This window comes from Callithrix jacchus, chromosome 9 (genome assembly GCF_049354715.1).
Source record: "Callithrix jacchus isolate 240 chromosome 9, calJac240_pri, whole genome shotgun sequence".
In the NCBI taxonomy this organism is placed as follows: domain Eukaryota; kingdom Metazoa; phylum Chordata; class Mammalia; order Primates; family Cebidae; genus Callithrix; species Callithrix jacchus.
The window spans coordinates 83,919,097-83,937,462 of record NC_133510.1 but is presented as its reverse complement, the minus strand read 5'-3'; the positions used below and the strand labels follow the sequence as shown (position 1 = coordinate 83,937,462).

Here is an 18,366-nt window from a genome sequence, read left to right as displayed (position 1 = left end):
GTGATGAACTAGATAAGAAGAAGCCACAGTAAAAGGATGAAAATTAAATGTGAGGGATGAAGAAAAGAGAGGAATCAAAGCTGACTCTAAAGTTTCTATTCTAGATTAATAGTGATGCCAACACAAAGTGTGTAATGTAGTAAAAGCAGTATTTTCAAGAGAGGTCGCATTCTGGGATTTGTAAAAGTAGATAGGTGATAGAGAATTTGGTTAGATACTGAGTTTTAGCAACCTGTGGCATCATAAATGGAGCTATCAAGTAATGTGTTAATAAATACATGTCTGAAATCAGAAGAGAGATGAGCCTGGATAGATATAGTGATATGCTCACCATGTGTAGCCAGATAATTACAGAAATCTTAGAAATTGTTAAGATGATTCAGGGAGAGAGTATAAAAGAGGAAAAAGAAATATATGAGATCCAGGAAAAAGCACTTTCTAAAAAGCCACTAGAATACAGTTTTAATAATGACCAAGTATTAAACAAGGTCAAATGAAGTATAAAATTTGTTTGAAAGTGGATGCAGTGATGATCATGGAACTCAGTAATTAAGATGTTCTGAATTTTTTCACAATTGTCATTTCATTGGAGTAGGGAAAGCAAGAGCTGCAGTGATTAAGGAATAAACAGAAAGTAAGTAGGAGCAGTAAGGTTAGACTATACCTTTTAAAAATTAGGTGACTGGAAGATGTATATGTCAGTTGCTTAACGCACAGAGGCAGTTTGATTTAGGATGAGAAAAATTTGAACAGAAGTAACCAGTAGAGAGAGAGGACAGAGATTTGAACAGTAGAGAAGAAAACACAAGAGGAGTTATTCAATTGCCTTATTCATTCATTTATTATTTATGTGTTAACACATACATTCATTTTCTTCCTTCAATCCATATTTGTTAGGTGTTTGGTATTCCTCATGCACTGTGCTATGCATTAATGAAACAGGATATAAACAATGGTCACAGACGTATGGAGATCCTAGTATTTTGTGAGCACAAGAAGAAGAAATTTGGTATTTTTAGAATACAGATAGGGAGGATAGTGAATGATGTCTACTCCATTAGGTTAATGAAATAATATCTAATGCAACCATTCAAGTGTTCATCAGGTGAACTTTACAGAAGGTGGTTAAACTCTGCCCTGCCAGTAGCACTTGGAAGAGAAGTTTTTATCCCTATGCAAGGTGTGAACCTGCTGGAAATAGCATGTATGTTTGCCCCAAGTTCTTTCTGAGATGCTTTCAGAAAACTACTTCATTATTCACAAGTCTAACTGAGGATCAGGCTAAAAAGCAAGACATGAAATTGCAATTGGTAATTGGTAGAATAAAATAAGAACATGCTTTCTGTTCCTCACTAGCAAGATGTGGTATGTTAAAAAATCAAATGCGGTCATTTGAATATTGAAAAAGATCTGTAAAGAGAGACTCCTAAAGGAAACTATACAATAGTCCTAAGAAAAAGTGGGGAAAAAGGATTCAGAACTGGAAGCATTTGTTTTTATACACACATACAGACACACACACGCACACACACACACACACAAAGTATTTCCCCTTTATCTACATGGAATATGTTCCAGGCCTCCCAGTGGGTGCCTGAAAGCATGTTACTACTGATCCCTACATATGTTTTTCCTATGTATACAAAGCTATGATAAAGTATAATTTATAAATTAGGCACAATAAGAGATGAACAGAAACAACTAATGTCAAAATAGAGCACTTAGAACAATATGCCAGCATCACTTCTAGTGAGCTTTAGGGCCGTCATTAAGTAAAATAAAGGTTAGTTGTACATAAGAACTGCAACACCTTGACAGCTGATTTGATAACCAAGATGGCTACTAAGTGATTAAAGGTCAGTAGTGTAGACAACATGGATGCACTGGACAAAGGGCTGAGTCACATCCTGGCGGGACTAAGGGGGACAGTACAAGAATGCATCACCTACTCCTGGTGTGCAATTTAAAACATGTGAATTATTTATTTCTGAAATCTTCCATTTAATAATTTTGGACTGTGGTCCACCACAGGTAACTGAAATCGCACAAAGTGAAACTACAGATGATAGGGACTGCTGTGTGTGTGTGTGTGTGTGTGTGTGTGTGTGTATGTGTGTATTATGTATATACATATATATACACACATATATGCAAACATGTGAGAAGAAAATATGATCACTGAATGAAAACATGGAAAAGGCATCAATAAGTTTCAGATAGACATTAGGTACATATGAGCTATAGCAGTTTTTTTTTTTTTTTTGCAATATTCCAAATTAACATCTTTCTACTTATTGCTAAGGATTATTACACATTAAGTGAGGGTCTTTTTTCTGGAACAATGGGTGCACTGGGGCTCTTTTTCTAAAGTTACAGAGAAAGAATTTTTTTAACGTAGTTACAAGAATGTAAAAGTATGTTGGATTGGCAGAAGGAAGGGAAAGATGCAAAAATACTAAGAAATGAACCAGTTAATATCTATACTCACCCTTCAAATTTGAAAGCAAATGCTACCACCCTTGATACCTTGCCCAACTCTGCCAAACAGAGTGAAAGAGGGCTTTGGTACAACTCATCCAATTATGAATTGAGAGTTCTCTTAGAGAATTTCCTTTCCTAAGAGACCATTCTGAAGGGGAAAAGTGAATAACTGAGGCAACAGGGATACCCTGAGGGAAGGGAAGCATCAGAGTGCTGAGACATCCTTAAACAACTAGGTCAGGAAAAAGGATGTCCATCACCCTAGAAGGTAACACATTCCTGGCGAATCTGAAATATTAAACTCTTAGATGCTTCCTATCCTAGAAAAAAGATGGTCTATTTTCACTGCTCCATTTGGAATTTCCATAGCAATAGAAATAAAATGAAACCTGTTCCCCAGAGAGATCTGGGGTAAATCCCAACTTTGCACCATAAGTATTTCCTATGGTGTCCTTAGGATTTTCTTGAGATTTTTACATGAAGTTACTTTTTATCTCTGCAGAAGAGACTGAACATAATTTCTTTCCCTTGGAGCAGACAAAAGACTAGGTAATAATGTAAGCTCCAGCTGTGCAACTACTAATGTTGCCTAATCTCTCATGTCTAGAATGAGGAAGATAATGTCTGTCCATTGCCTACCTCATAGTGTTGTTATAAGGCTAATAAAATATCATACTCCAAACTATATATGAGATTTAGAAAGGAACAGGATTATAAGTATGTGACATGCTTAGTTATACTGAAAGGACACCTAGATGAAAAGAAAGCTTCCCTGGCTCTTTCCCAAGATGGTAACATAGTGACTGAATCACTCAAAGCTGTAAACGTGTAAACAGATATTGTTAACCATATCTGAAGAATGAGAAATTGGCAGGCACTAAAGTAAAAGCCACTGGGACCATTCCATATAACTCCCTCACACCCCACCCACTATGGCCTGCAGGGCACAGCACAGGGTGAACAGGCCACATTTCCAAGAGCAACAATGGATCTGGTCAGAGAAAAATGTTTGCCCATCAGAGAGAAAGAGCCAGAGACCTATGGCTTTAGTAACAGTGAGCACTGTGCTACAGAGAAAGGCAATTGCAGTTAAAATTTTCTTTCATGCCCTGCTCTCTGTTGCCTGGAAATTACTGACTCATAGTTTTATTTCTGCACTTTGGAGCTCTGGATGCAATTATAGGAACACCTCTAAAATTCATGAGTATTTTGTATTCATAGGAATTCAGATACCATAACTTTCCTACTAAATTAACTGCCTGGAGTAGGTTTCCAAATGAAAAGAATTTTCTAACATTCATGTGGACATGAAGTTCTCTCTTCTACTAGAAAGATAAATTCTATGAATGAAAGTAACCCAATAAAACACTAAAACTGCAGGATTCCTTTTTATTATATCCTAAGGCCTATGGTAGTTTAGGGATTGCTAAAATGACCACCTTCTTCTAGCCAAGGGGTCCCCAGGAGAACAAAGCAGTGATTTCTAGAATGACATAAAAAAGAATGTCGAAAAATCTAAGTGGGTCCAAAGGTTTTTTTGGTTTTTGTTTACTTGTTTGTTTCCATGCATTCCTATTTCTAAATGTGAACCTACACAAATGAGTCATCAGATATGTAATGGGAACTGTTACAGATGTCAAACATAAAATCATCCTACACATACTGCAGGCAGCAATTGGGATATGTGAATAATTTTCAGGTTGATAAGTTAGGGTGGAATGGCTGCTGGCAATGTGGGTTTCCAAAGGAAATTCTTGCTTTCATAGATAAAATGAGTTCCTGAAAAAAAGTTTTCATAATCTGTTCTGTGAAAGAGAGAAATCTTGGTGGTAACCTTTGTTTTCTGATTATTTCTACTTTACCTTACCTTTCTAATACAAAAAGATTTATAATATATTCAAATATCTAGTTTCACTGTTAACCTAAGTGAGGAATCAAATTCTACTGTTTGTCATAACATATTACATCATCAAATAATTTATAATGAAGTTTCAGAAACCTGGATCTGCACAATAAAATTATTTTAGGAATACAGAGGGAAAAAAATGTGAATTGGTGACTATCTAAACCATAGAATGCTTTAAGGCAATAGTTGTGTTACTTTTAAGTATTTGAAATAACACTAATGGCTCTAAGAAAAAATTACGGTTTTTGTAAGACACTGCTATATTTTATTATCTCTGAATGGGTGGGGGATGAAGTATCCCATAATGAGAGTAAAAAGCCCATGAGGAGTTCAAAACTGTGCTGGCATCAAATATCACCTCTGAAAGCTTGCAACAGGTTGTGGAAGATGGAAAAGATGACTCATAAATTTAGGAGGTTATATAAAAATGTATGCTGCTGAAGTGCTTTGAAAAGCTCTCAAAAACCATGTTATTCCCTAAGCAAGCTAAACATCCACCCACAACTATGTTCAAGTTACTCATTTCTTTGACAAGGCTCCCTTCTTTTCCTGCTGCTTTTCCTTTGAACAGGTCAAATTTGAACCAGCTCTGTGTCAATACAGATTCTGGTTCAGAGAATTGTGAATACAAATGAAATGTTCAATATTTAATTTTTTTATCTTGTTGGATATGTTTTCTTAAAATGGAATCTTTTAACAAAGTAATATATTGCTTACATGTTTACTGATAAGAGCATGAGAAGAATTATATCATAACTTGTGCTTTCTATTAGCTTTCTATAAAGTTAAAATATCTCTACCTGAAGAAATACCTTCCTTTTTTAACTACTGCTTTTCATGTAATTTTCATAGAATTTAAAATATCTACTTTACAGGAAGAATGCCAAGTAATAAGAGTTCTTTTGATTTGGAGGGGGACTTAAGATGGCGCAGTGAGAACAACCCAGGATTGAAGATCTTGGTGAATGCGCGGAGAGGGTGAGTCAGGGCCGCATTTCCAGATGAATCTTTGTTGCCTACAGAACGGGGAAATTCCCAGGTATAAAAGAGATGCGGGATGCCAGGCAGAGGCTTTGGCTGGTGCAGCCAGCAGCCAGTGGCTGGCGCTGTAGCGCAGCGGCGCTACACAGCGCTCCGCACAAAGCGCACTGGTCCGGGTGCCCTGGTGAACCGGAAATCTGAGACTTGAGAGGGCTGAACTTCAGACTGAATGGGACTTGGACAGTGAGCCAGGCCAGGAAATTTCAGGGAAACAGCGTTTGGGGCAGCACAGTGGGACAAACAAAATGGCGATTCCAAACACTCCAGGTGGAAGGGTCCCTGACGGCACAGCTGAACCCAGGATGGTGTAGCTCCGTAGGGGAGGGGCGTCCGCCATTACCAAGGCAATCCGCCCCTACTGAGGTACACACCCATTGCTGACACAGGCTGCCATTGCCGAGGCAACCCGCTACAACAGAGAGACTCCACAGCAGGGCGTAGCCTGTGGCAGCAGGGCGGAGACTGCAGCAGCAGGGCAGAGCCTGCAGCAACAGGGCGAATGTCACACCAGCAGGGCAGAGCCTCGGCAGGCAAAGAGTGACTAGACTGCCTCCTAGCTGGGCAGGACAGCACAACGGACACTCACAAAGAAAGCCCCAACTCCGCCGAGACAGAGCATCTGAGAAAAAAAGGTTTTTTTTATGAGTTCTGCTGCAGTAGAATTAAACGTGGCAGCATAACAGCCCTGAATGAACAACAGAGCTCACAGCTCAGCACTTGAGCTCCTATAAAGTACAGACTGTCTCCTAAAGCAGCTCCCTGACCCCTCTATATCCAAAAGACTGACATTTGGCAGGCATCATTCTGGGACAAAGATAGCAGAAAAAGAAACTGGTAGCATCCCGCACTGTTCCGCAGCTGCTATAGGTGCACCCCAGACAAGAAGGCGCTGGAGTGGATGTCAGCAGTCATACAGTGGAGGGGCTAGACTGATAGAAGAAAAACCCAGTAACAGAAATACTTCATCATCAACAATCTGGGCGTCCACTCAGAGACCCAATCAAAAAGTCAGCAACTACACAGACGACAGTTGGATAAATCCACAAAGATGGGAAAAAACCAGTGCAAAAAGGAGGAAAACACCGGAAACCAGAACACATCGCCTCCTACAAAGGACCAAAACTCCTCACCAGCAAGGGAACAAAGCTGGACGAGAAATGACTGTGACGAAATGACGGAATTAGACTTCAGAAGGTGGATAATGAGAAACTTTTGTGAGCTAAAAGAACATGCTTTAAATCAATGCAAAGAAACTAAGAACCTTGAAGACAGATTTGAAAAAAGATTCGAGGAAATGACAATAAGAATGGATAACTTAGAGAGGAATATGAATGAATTAAAGGAGCTGAAAAACACAATACGAGAACTTCACGGAGCATGCATAAGTTTCAATAGCCGAATTGACCAAGCAGAAGAAACAATATCAGAAGACGAAGATCAACTCAATAAAATAAAACAAGAAACCAAGACCAGAGAAAAAAGCTCAAAAAGGAATGAACAAAGTCTCCAAGAAATGTGGGACTATGTGAAGAGACCTAACCTACGTTTGATAGGTGTACCAGAATGTGATGAAGAGAATGAATCTAAGCTGGAAAATACTCTTCAGGACATTATCCAGGAAAATTTCCCCCACCTAGCAAGACAGGCCAACACTCAAATGCAGGAAATACAGAGAACACCACAAAGATATTCCGCAAGAAGAGCAACCCCAAGGCACATAATCGTCAGAGTCAACATGGTTGAAATAAAAAAGAAAATACTAAGGGCAGCCAGAAAGAAAGGTCGGGTCACCCACAAAGGGAAGGCCATCAGACTCACAGCAGATCTCTCAGCAGACACTCTACAAGCCAGAAGAGAGTGGGGGCCAATATTCAACATCCTTAAAGAAAAGAACTTTCAACCCAGAATTTCATATCCAGCCAAACTGAGCTTCATAAGTGAAGGAAAAATAAAATCCTTTGTAAACAAGCAAGTACTCAAAGATTTTGTCACCACCAGGCCTGCTTTATAAGAGCTCCTGAAAGAGGTACTACACATAGAAAAGAACAACCAGTACCAGCCATTCCAAAATCACACTAAATGCTAAAGCATCAACATAATGAAGAATATACAACAACTAACGGGCAAAACAGCCAGCTAGCATCAAAATGGCAGTATCAAATTCACACATAACAATATTAACCCTAAATGTAAATGGACTAAATGCACCAGTCAAAAGACACAGACTGGCAAATTGGATAAAAATCCAAAACCCATCAGTGTGCAGTATCCAGGAAACCCATCTCACATGCAAGGATACACAAAGACTCAAAATAAAGGGATGGAGGAAGATTTACTAAGCAAATGAAGAGCAATAAAAAGCAGGACTTGCAATTCTCATCTCTGATAAAATAGACTTTAAAGCAACAAAGATCAAAAGAGACAAAGAAGGCCATTACATAATGGTAAAAGGATCAATACAACAAGAAGAGCTAACGATCCTAAACATATATGGACCCAATACAGGAGCACTCAGATATATAAGGCAAGTTCTTAATGACTTACAAAGAGACTTACACTCCCACACAATAACAGCGGGAGACTTTAACACTCCACTGTCAATATTAGACAGATCAACCAGACAGAAAATCAACAAGGATATCCAGGGCTTGGACTCAGACCTGGAGCAAGCAAACCTGATAGACATTTACAGAACTCTCCACCCCAAATCCACAGAATATACATTCTTCTCAGCACCACATCACACCTACTCTAAAATTGACCACATAATTGGAAGTAAAGCACTGCTCAGCAAATGCAAAACAACTGAAATCATAACTAACAGTCTCTCAGACCATAGTGCAATCAAGTTAGAACTCAGAATTCAGAAACCAACCCAGAACCGCACAGCTTCATTGAAACTGAACAACTGGCTCCTGAATGTTGACTGGATAAACAATGAAATGAAGGCAGAAATAAAGAAGTTCTTCGAAACCAATGAGAACAAAGAAACAACATGCCAGAATCTCTGGGACACATTTAAAGCAGTCTCTAGAAGAAAATATATAGCAGTAAGTGCCCATATGAAAAGAATGGAGAGATTCAAAATTGACACCCTATTGTCAAAATTGAAAGAGCTAGAGGAGCAAGATCAGAAAAACTCAAAACCTAGCAGAAGACAAGAAATAACTAAGATCAGAGCAGAACTGAAGGAGATAGAGACATGAAAAACCCTTCAAAAAATCAATAAATCCAAGAGCTGGTTTTTTGAAAAGATCAACAAAATAGACAGACCACTAGCCAGATTGATTAAAAAGAAAAGAGAGAACCACCAAATAGATGCAAGAAAAAATGATAAAGGGAAAATCACCACAGATTCCACAGAAATTCAAAACATCATCAGAGAATATTACAAACAACTCTATGCACATAAACTAGTAAACCTGGAAGAAATGGATAAATTCCTGGACTCCTGTGTCCTCCCAAGCCTAAACCAGGAGGAAGCTGAAATTATGAATACACCAATAACAAGGTCTGAAGTTGAGGCAGCAATTAAGAGCCTACCACACAAAAAAGCCCAGGTCCAGATGGGTTCACAGCCGAATTCTACCAGACACACAAAGAGGAGCTGGTACCATTCCTTCTGAAACTATTCCAAATAATCCAAAAAGAGGAATCATTCCCAAATCATTTTATGAGACCAATATCATCCTGATACCAAAACCCCACAGAGACCCAACAAGAAAAGAAAACTTCAGGCCAATATCCATGATGAACATAGATACAAAAATCTTCAATAAAATATTGGCAAGCCGATTGCAACAGCAAATCAAAAAACTTATCCATCATGATCAAGTAGGATTTATCCCGGGGATGCAAGGTTGGTTCAACATACGCAAGTCTATAAATGTAATTCACCACATAAACAGAAACAAAAACAAAAACCACATGATTATCTCAACTGACACCTAGAAGGCATTCGACAAAATTTAACAGCCCTTTATGCTAAAAACCCTCAATAAACTCGGTATCGATGGAACGTATCTCAAAGTAATAAAAGCTATTTATGACAAACCAACCGCCAATATCATACTGAATGGGCAAAAACTGGAAGCATTCCCTTTGAAATCTGGCACTAGACAGGGATGCCCTCTTTCACCACTCCTATTCAATATAGTACTGGAAGTTCTAGCCAGAGCAATCAGGCAAGAAAAAGAAATAAAGGTATTCAAATAGAAAAGGTGGAAGCCAAATTGTCTCTATTTGCAGACGACATGATAGTATACCTAGAAGACCCCATTGCCTCAGCCCAAAAACTCCTGAAACTGATAAGCAACTTCAGCAAAGTCTCAGGATATAAAATCAATGTGCAAAAATCACAAGCATTCCTCTACACCAATAACAGACTTAAAGAAAGCCAAATCAAGAACGAACTGCCATTCACAATTGCTACAAATAGAATAAAATACCTAGGAATACAACTCACAAGGAACGTAAGGGACCTCTTCAAGGAAAACTACAAAACACTGCTCAACGAAATAAGAGAAGACACAAACAGATGGAGAAACATGCCATGTTCATGGTTAGGAAGAATTAATATCATGAAAATGGCTATACTGCCCAAAGTAATTTACAGGATCAACGCTATCCCCATCAAGCTACCATTGACTTTCTTCACAGAACTGGAAAAAACCACCATGAACTTCATATGAAACCAAAAAAGAGCCCGCATAGCCAAGTCGATTCTAAGCAAAAAGAACACAGCGGGGGGCATCACACTACCGGAATCAAAACAGCATGGTACTGGTACCAAAACAGAGATATAAACCAATGGAACAAAACAGAGGCATCGGAGGCAGCACAACATATCTACAACCATACAATCTTTGATAAACCTGACAAAAACAAACAATGGGGAAAGGATTCCCTGTTTAACAAATGGTGTTGGGAAAACTGGCTAGCCATGTGCAGAAAGCAGAAACTGGACCCCTTCCTGACACCTTACACTAAAATTAACTCCAGATGGATTAAAGACTTAAACATAAGACCTGACACCATAAAAACCCTAGAAGGAAATCTAGGCAAAACTATCCAGGACATAGGAGTAGGCAAGGACTTCATGAACAAAACACCAAAAGCATTGGCAACAAAAGCCAAAATAGACAAATGGGACCTAATGAAACTCCACAGCTTCTGCACGGCAAAAGAAACAGTCACTAGAGTGAATCATCAACCAACAGAATGGGAAAAAATTTTTGCAGTTTACCCATCTGACAAAGGGCTGATATCCAGAATTTACAAAGAACTCAAACAGATTTACAGGAAAAAAACAAACAAGCCCATTCAAAATTGGGCAAAGGATATGAACAGACACTTTACAAAAGAAGACATACATGAGGCCAACAATCATATGAAAAAATGCTCATCATCACTGGTCATCAGAGAGATGCAAATCAAAACCACATTGAGAAACCATCTCACGCCAGTTAGAATGGCAATCATTAAAAAATCTGGAGACAACAGAGGCTGGAGAGGATGTGGAGAAACAGGAACACTTTTACACTGCTGGTGGGAGTGTAAATTAGTTCAACCATTGTGGAAGACAGTGTGGCGATTCCTCAAGGCCTTAGAAATAGAAATTCCATTTGACCCAGCAATCCCATTACTGGGTATATATCCAAAGGACTATAAATCGTTCTACTATAAGGACACATGCACACGAATGTTCATTGCAGCACTGTTTACAATAGCAAAGACCTGGAATCAACCCAAATGCCCATTGATAGACTGGATAGGGAAAATGTGGCACATATACACCATGGAATATTATGCAGCAATCAGAAATGATGAGTTTGTGTTGTTCGTAGGGACATGGATGAATCTGGAGAACATCATTCTCAGCAAACTTACACAAGAACAGAAAATGAAATACCATATATTCTCACTCATAGGTGGGTGATGAAAAATGAGAACACACGGACACAGGGAGGGGAGTACTAAACACTGGGGACTATTGGGGGGGAAAGGGAAGGGCCAGTGGGAGGCGGAGCTGGGGAGGGATAGCCTGGGGTGAAATGCCAAATGTGGGTGAAGGGGAGAAAGGAAGCAAAACACACTGCCATGTGTGTACCTATGCAACTGTCTTGCATGTTCTGCACATGTACCCCAAAACCTAAAATGCAATAAAATTTTAAATAAATAAATAAAAATATATAATCAGCATTAAAAAAAAAAAGTTCTTTTGATTTCCAATAGAAATAAATAGGAAAGCAAATAACTTTTAAAACCTGATATACAATGTTCTGTATTTATAGTAGCTCAGTGTGGTGAATTCTACTACTAAACTCTATCAGTAAAGATGTCAATATCATGCTAATCACAGGGACTAAAGCAACTTCTCTATCAATTATTAAAATATCACATATTTTAAACCTTCTAACTTAATGAACTTCCGTTTGTGCTTCCACTACAATTTTAAAGTACATGTCTTGATTTAATTAAAGTAAATTTAAAATTTTTACTTTAAATGGAAGCATTTTGCCTATCAAATGAACAATGATTAAAAAAAAGTTAACAAGAAGGTGGGGTATTTGGTAAGTCAGGAACTTTATAAGATGCTACTGTTTGACCCAGCCATTATACTTTCAGAAATCTCTTCAGTACTATTGCAATTATCAGAAAAGCAGAAAAACAAGATTAAAAAGATGTTCAATATAGTATTATTTATAATCATAAAAATTCAAAAAATACTAAGAAGCCTACAATGGGGATAAAAATTTTAAGAAACAGAGTAAAAATTAAATATGCTTATAAGACAAGGTTAAGAGAAAACGGGAATAAACAGAGATAAATTGATTCACCATCATAAAATGTTCTTCAAAAAGTGGAAGGTCAAATCAGAAACCAAAAAAATCAAATACTGCAGGTTCTCTTTTGTAAGTGAGAGCTAAATAATGGGTACATAGGAACATACAGATGAAAACAAGAAACTGTGGGGACTCCGAAAGGTGTGAGGGAGGGAGGAAAGGCTTGAAAAACTACCTGTTGGGTACTATCTTCACTATTTGGGTGATGGGTTCCCTAGAAGCCCAAACCCTGGAATTATGCAATATACCCATGAAACAAACCTGCAAATGTATCCCTGAATCAATACCAAAAAAAAAAAAATAGTAGAAAGACATACATATTACAAAATTAATAATGTATTGCTGGGAGGTGAGAGTACAGAAACTTTATTTAATTGTTTATATTTTTTGTATGTAAGTTAACTTTATCTCTACACATAACCTGTAAAATGAGAAAACAGTGATTTACAAAGATGCAAAATTTACGGTTTTTGAAAATCACATTTAAATGCATTGTATTTTATGGGGCTTCTTTGTTTAAATTAAGACAGAGTTGACACAATTCTTAAACAACACACAAGTTCTTTCTGCAACCTCACTAGCAGTAACACTGCAATGACTCCATTTTTTCTCAATATTATACACCCATTTTCGCCATTTTAAATAGAATTGAAATTTTTGCTTACTTTACCACAATATTTCCTAAACTCCGAGCCTTCAGTTTTTGCATGTTGTCATCCAAAATCATAACTGCAAAGTAAAATATAAATATTTGAATAAAAATAGCCTTAAAGCTTAAGCATATTTCTATAATTTTTATATTCAACCCCAAAAATCTCTAGCTTAAGAAAGTAATCTTTTAATTCCTTGAGACTGTGAACATATATAAACTAAAATAGCTTACAAAAAAAAAGAGCACATCTATTTGATTCCTAACATCAGACATTTGCTTTCAGAATATTCCTTAAATGAAGAGATCATATCTCAAATATGCAGTAATTTTATGTCTATGTCCACTAAATATATCCTTGTAGTCTATTAGAAGCATTAAAAATGTGTCCAGCTTTTTTAAAAGTAAAGGAAATGAAGTTTTCGAACACACCAAAAAATATTATACACAACAAAAATAAAGGGCTTACAAGCACCATAAACGCCTTATTCTGATTTAAAGCTTAATATCCACTTAGGAGCTTTAAATTAGGTCCATTTAATCTTCCCAAATATTATCTCAATACTTTCTATGCTGTCCTGATAAAATCCTAAACAAGTTTAGGAGATCAAAGCTTGTATCCACATTCAGTAACCCTTGGTGCAAACTAAATATGAAGATAAGTCATCATCTTCTAGGTTTTAATAGATTACTATATGTAGCCCCATTCATCCAGGTAATTCTACCTTAAGCAACTATGAGAAAAGAAGGATGCGGGTCTCAGAAAAAAATTGTTTCCTTCTTTGTGTTCTTGGAGCATTTTGTTTTGAAATTCCATATTGACAGTTAGTAGAAGTACCTGTATCTCACTAGGTTGTGAGTTCACAGAGGCCAGAGCTAATACATTTTTGCTTCCCTAAGTATCAGTACAGTGGCCAAATCACTATATGCCCCTGCGTACATTCTGTTACCCAGTTTCCCTGTCTATGAAATGAGAGAAATTTCTTTCTCATAGTGCTTATGCAAGAAGTATTTTTAAAATGCATATGAAACAACAAGCTTGCATATGTTACTCAATAAATGTGTTATATTAAATTAAACATTTTTTATCACAATGGTTTCTTTTATTTCCTAAAAGGATCTTGTCTTTTTTATCATACTACAGAATATTACATTACAGTTTTAATCTCTAAATAATTATAAAAGTTATAAAAATACATTAAAAAAATCAGTCATAAAGTCACTGGTTCCTTGGTTATAAATGTTTAACCTGTACTGTCTGCAAGCCAGTTGCTTTCAGACAATAAGAAACTTCTGTATTGAAGTTCCATGGGCATCAAAGCTTAACTATTTCTTACAATTAGATATAAAAATGGTACTGAAATACTAACAGAGAAATGTATTTAACATCTTCCACATTCCGAAACCCCTAAAAATGTCTCAACACAAAACCAGTTTTCTGATAAAAGGAGCAGAGATGACAGACTGTTCAGAGGATTTCACTAAAATCTGGGTTCATCACCTTTCCAGGGCTAGAGAAGTCCTGACTTCACAGAATATCTATTTCTGCCCTGAATAAAAAAAAATCTAAAGTGTCTTTTTATAAATATATCTGCTAGGTTCAACCAAATGATCCATGTTCTTGTAACTAGTCATTGTCCTAGAAGGAAAATCCAATATTTTTATGTTAGAGAAGCAAAAGACAAATCTCTGAATTTTGTAATTTATATGCAAATAAGAAACATGTCAGGAATCGTATTTTGTTTCCCAAAGCTGCGTTTTCTTCATAAGTCTATTAAGCCAAATTGTGTGACCTTATGCAAACTACAAAACCTCTGTGCCTCATTTTCCTTGTCTGTAAAATGAATATGTGAGTCTAAATCAAGTCAGTCCTCTGGCTTTTGTGAAATATTAGTAACACTACTCGCTGAGACTTAGACTGTCTTTATACTGGTAGACACTGGGTTAATGCTTTGTGCATAACAACACAGAGCAGAAGCCATGGAGAGCGTATAGAAAATATTATTCCTATTTAGAAATAAGAAAACAATGTTTGAAAAGTTAAATGGCTTGTATAATTCATACACCTCGGGAGAGCTGTCCAAGGGAACTTATTTAATAATGATTACTACCAAATATTTAAAAGCAAAAATTGACAGAATACTATAGCCTTTAGTCATATAAAGCCAGCATCAAAGAAATGCTTTCTTTTGGAATCCTCCCTCTTGTTTCTATTTATTTATTCACTTATTTGTTTATTGAGAGAGAGTCTTTCTATTCCTTGCCTAGGCTGGAATGCAGTGGCAGGATCTCAGCTTACTGCAACCTCTGCCTCCTGGGGTCAAGCAATTCTCCTGCTTTAGTCTCCCAGGTAGCTGGGATTACAGGCACAAACCACCATGCCTAGCGAATTTTTGTATATTTAATAGAGATGTGTTTCGCCATGTTGGCCAGGCTGTTCTCAAACTCCCTGAGCTCAGGTGATCCACCCGCTTTGCCCTCCCAAAATGTTGGGGTTACAGGTGTGAGCCACCACTCCCAGCCTGTTTTTATTTTTAAATAATAAGGTTTAAAAACTTTGTCTTCACTTCTAAATTAAAAGGCAGCATGTGTAATACATAATAAGAAACCGCAGCTTTTGAAATGAAAGCAAGCAAATTCTGAGGGCAATGGTTTGCATTGTCCCCAGTATCCAACGAGCAGTGTTACCTTAAGAAGATTATTTAGCCTGCTAACTAGTTGGTTACCTCATCTCTAAAATAGTAATAATAGCTCTGAATTAAATATACTTCAGCATGAAATGAAATTATGTATATAAAGTACTGGGCCCCCTGCAGGGGTTTCCTTCACAGTAATTTCACACCCATATTCCTAGCCTATCTTACAAATGATATTATTTTGGGGGTTATGACAGTCATTTAGAACATATCCTGGAAATCCACCACCTTATTTTTGACAGGAAAAATTAAGGCATTCATTTTTAATACAAGGTATTCATTCATCCAAATTCTTACTGAGCATCTAGTTCATTTCATGCAACATAATACACACTAGATTCAAGAAAATGCCAAATTTATTAACATTACATATTATCAGGGTCATTCCTTACCATTGTATCCTGGAACACTTTTTCCTGCTTGCCCTGGTGGAGGTGTTTTAGAATTGCCTAATCCAATGCATGATGCTGTAATTGGAGATCCAGTCTCTGGAGAAAGAAATGTTTTTAATCACTTCATGTTTTAACTCAGAATCACAATGTTTCTTAAGTGCATGCACACTCTACCCCACCCTAGTTTGGCACATAATGTAGTTGCATTAGGAATAGATGAATAATACAAACATATTATTTAAAAATTTAAAATTATTAACCTATATATCTACAGTATTAAAACTTAATTCATATTTATAATAATTTACATAGTAGTGTTTCTTCTAAAGAAAAGAAAGGCTGCTCTAGTGTTTTCAATTGTGGATCAGCAGGCGTGAAGAATGAAAAACGTGACTGCAGCGGTTCTATAACACACCTTAAAAGCTAAAATGATCACTAGAAAAGATACTTTCTCTTGACTCACCTAAAGTTATTTTATTTATCATTGTTAATTACAGTTCTGCCAAAATATTTTTGTTATTTGTACCTTATTCTCTGTAATAAGTAACCCAAAAAATTTTGAAATTATTGGGTTGATGCAAAAGTAATTGCAGTTTCTACCATTACCATATACATGATATAATTATATCATGCTCTAATTTCCCAAGAACTACACTTGTCTAGAGAACCTGCATCTAAAGCTGAATTTGGCAATACTTTATCAAGTTGTTCAGAATCTGCTGCTCCTGGACGTTAGAAGCCCCAAAACACAGGAAGGAAGAAAATTATAGTCTGCTGACTATTCCATCAGAACCACAAACTTTCTCACAACTAACCTCAATGATTGACGAAAAGGCTAAATTTCTTTTCTGTGTCTCAAGTTGTAACATCCAGAATATTAGCTATTACCTGATAACCATAAGTCCTGAAAGTAATTCTTTTTAATGGAGTAATGCACTTATTAACATTGATTGACAAAAGCAAGTTTGGAGTGAACATAATCTCTTAAATATGAAATATGTATGTATGAAAGGGCAGGAAAACAGTACTGGGATAGTGAAGAGTTTGGGAATTGCTGGCTTAGTATTATACACATAACCTGTATGTACATATACCCATGGAATTAACTGCTAAACCCATCATACCCAAAGTAATCCAAAAAATTAAAGGCATCCATCTTCTGAAGTGCTCAGAATGTGTTTCTTCTACCATGTGCTCTACCGTAATTTACCACATATTTATATCACTTTAGAATGATGGGAAGAATTTATTACTGTTCTTTACCTTCCAAAGTAGTTCATTTTATTATTCACATTTTATGGATGGTGGTTCAGCAGGCATCAGTAACAGAAGATGAACTCTTGAACGTCAAAAGACAGTTCCTAAGTCACAGTCTAGTGCTTAAGATGCTAAGCCATATGGTCACTGCTGAGGATCATCAGCAAGTAACCAGAGCAGACATTTCTGATGCTTAACAAAGAGTTCTCATGTATTTTCCAAACCTGATCCCCAAAAAGGAAGATATTTAATGAAATGGCAATCCATAGACATGTAATACTCCTGCCGATTTTCCCCACAACATAATTAAAGCAAGGAAGGAAATCTGCATGGTCAGAAGCATTAACAGCTTTTCCTCTTGTTTTTTTTTTTTTTTTTTTTTTTCAGAAATGTCTAGGTTCTCACTTCAGCTAGCCTTCAAAATAGGTATGAGAGGCAAGAGGAGGGGTGATGACAGGAAGCAGTCTTATAGAGTGAGGTGCCTAAAGAAGACAGGCAGAACCAGTAAGAGGATAATGGGAAGAGAAACTACTCGGACACATTAGGAAAGGAGACACCACTTTCAAGATACTTTTGGTATGTTTACCACCCTGGTGCAAGGAAGCTGCTAACGTAAATTTACTTTAGAAGTATTTGTTACCAAGTTTAGTTTATCAACAGGGACACTCCAGTTACCTAAAGTTCTTAACACATAGAGCTTTTACAGCTTGTCAACTAATGGCTCTAGAATCTGAAGTGTGCCTACCAAGGACTCTTGTACCAACTGCCTAAAAGAAAAACAAACAAAAATCCACCACAAGAAATCTCTAGCTGCACCTTACTCCGTCCCACCTCAGTGTAGATTCTCATGGAAGATGTTATCACTCTGTTCTTGCTATCACACTGGGAGAAGGGAAATGTAGGGAAAGGTGAGAATATAAGCTAGTCTTAAATAAAGCTCCAAGACTGTAAGAAAGGATTAGTGAAGTATTGTCCATATTCACTGCCTAAGCAAGCTGATATACAAACCTCCTGAGATTCCCAAGCATCTTTCTATAGTTATTATTCATTTATAATCCTAATCCTTTATCATTTTTTATACATTATAAGACAACTAGGA

At 37.0% G+C, this 18,366-nt stretch overlaps 1 protein-coding gene across 5 annotated transcripts in view; it reads right to left on the bottom strand.

Moving 5' to 3' along the window:
* Positions 1-18,366, bottom strand: part of ACSS3 (acyl-CoA synthetase short chain family member 3) — a 163,566-nt gene that overhangs the window by 26,536 nt on the left and 118,664 nt on the right. For all 5 annotated transcript variants that reach the window (XR_013521947.1, XR_013521949.1, XR_013521948.1 and 2 more), the window contains 2 exons: positions 16,011-16,106; positions 12,939-13,002 (listed from right to left, as the gene is read on the bottom strand). Coding sequence is in view for 2 of the 5 variants with exons in the window: in XM_002752792.7 (XP_002752838.4) it covers positions 12,939-13,002; positions 16,011-16,106 (160 nt within the window). In the remaining 3 variants the exon portion in view is untranslated. The remainder of the gene's footprint in view (positions 1-12,938; positions 13,003-16,010; positions 16,107-18,366) is intronic.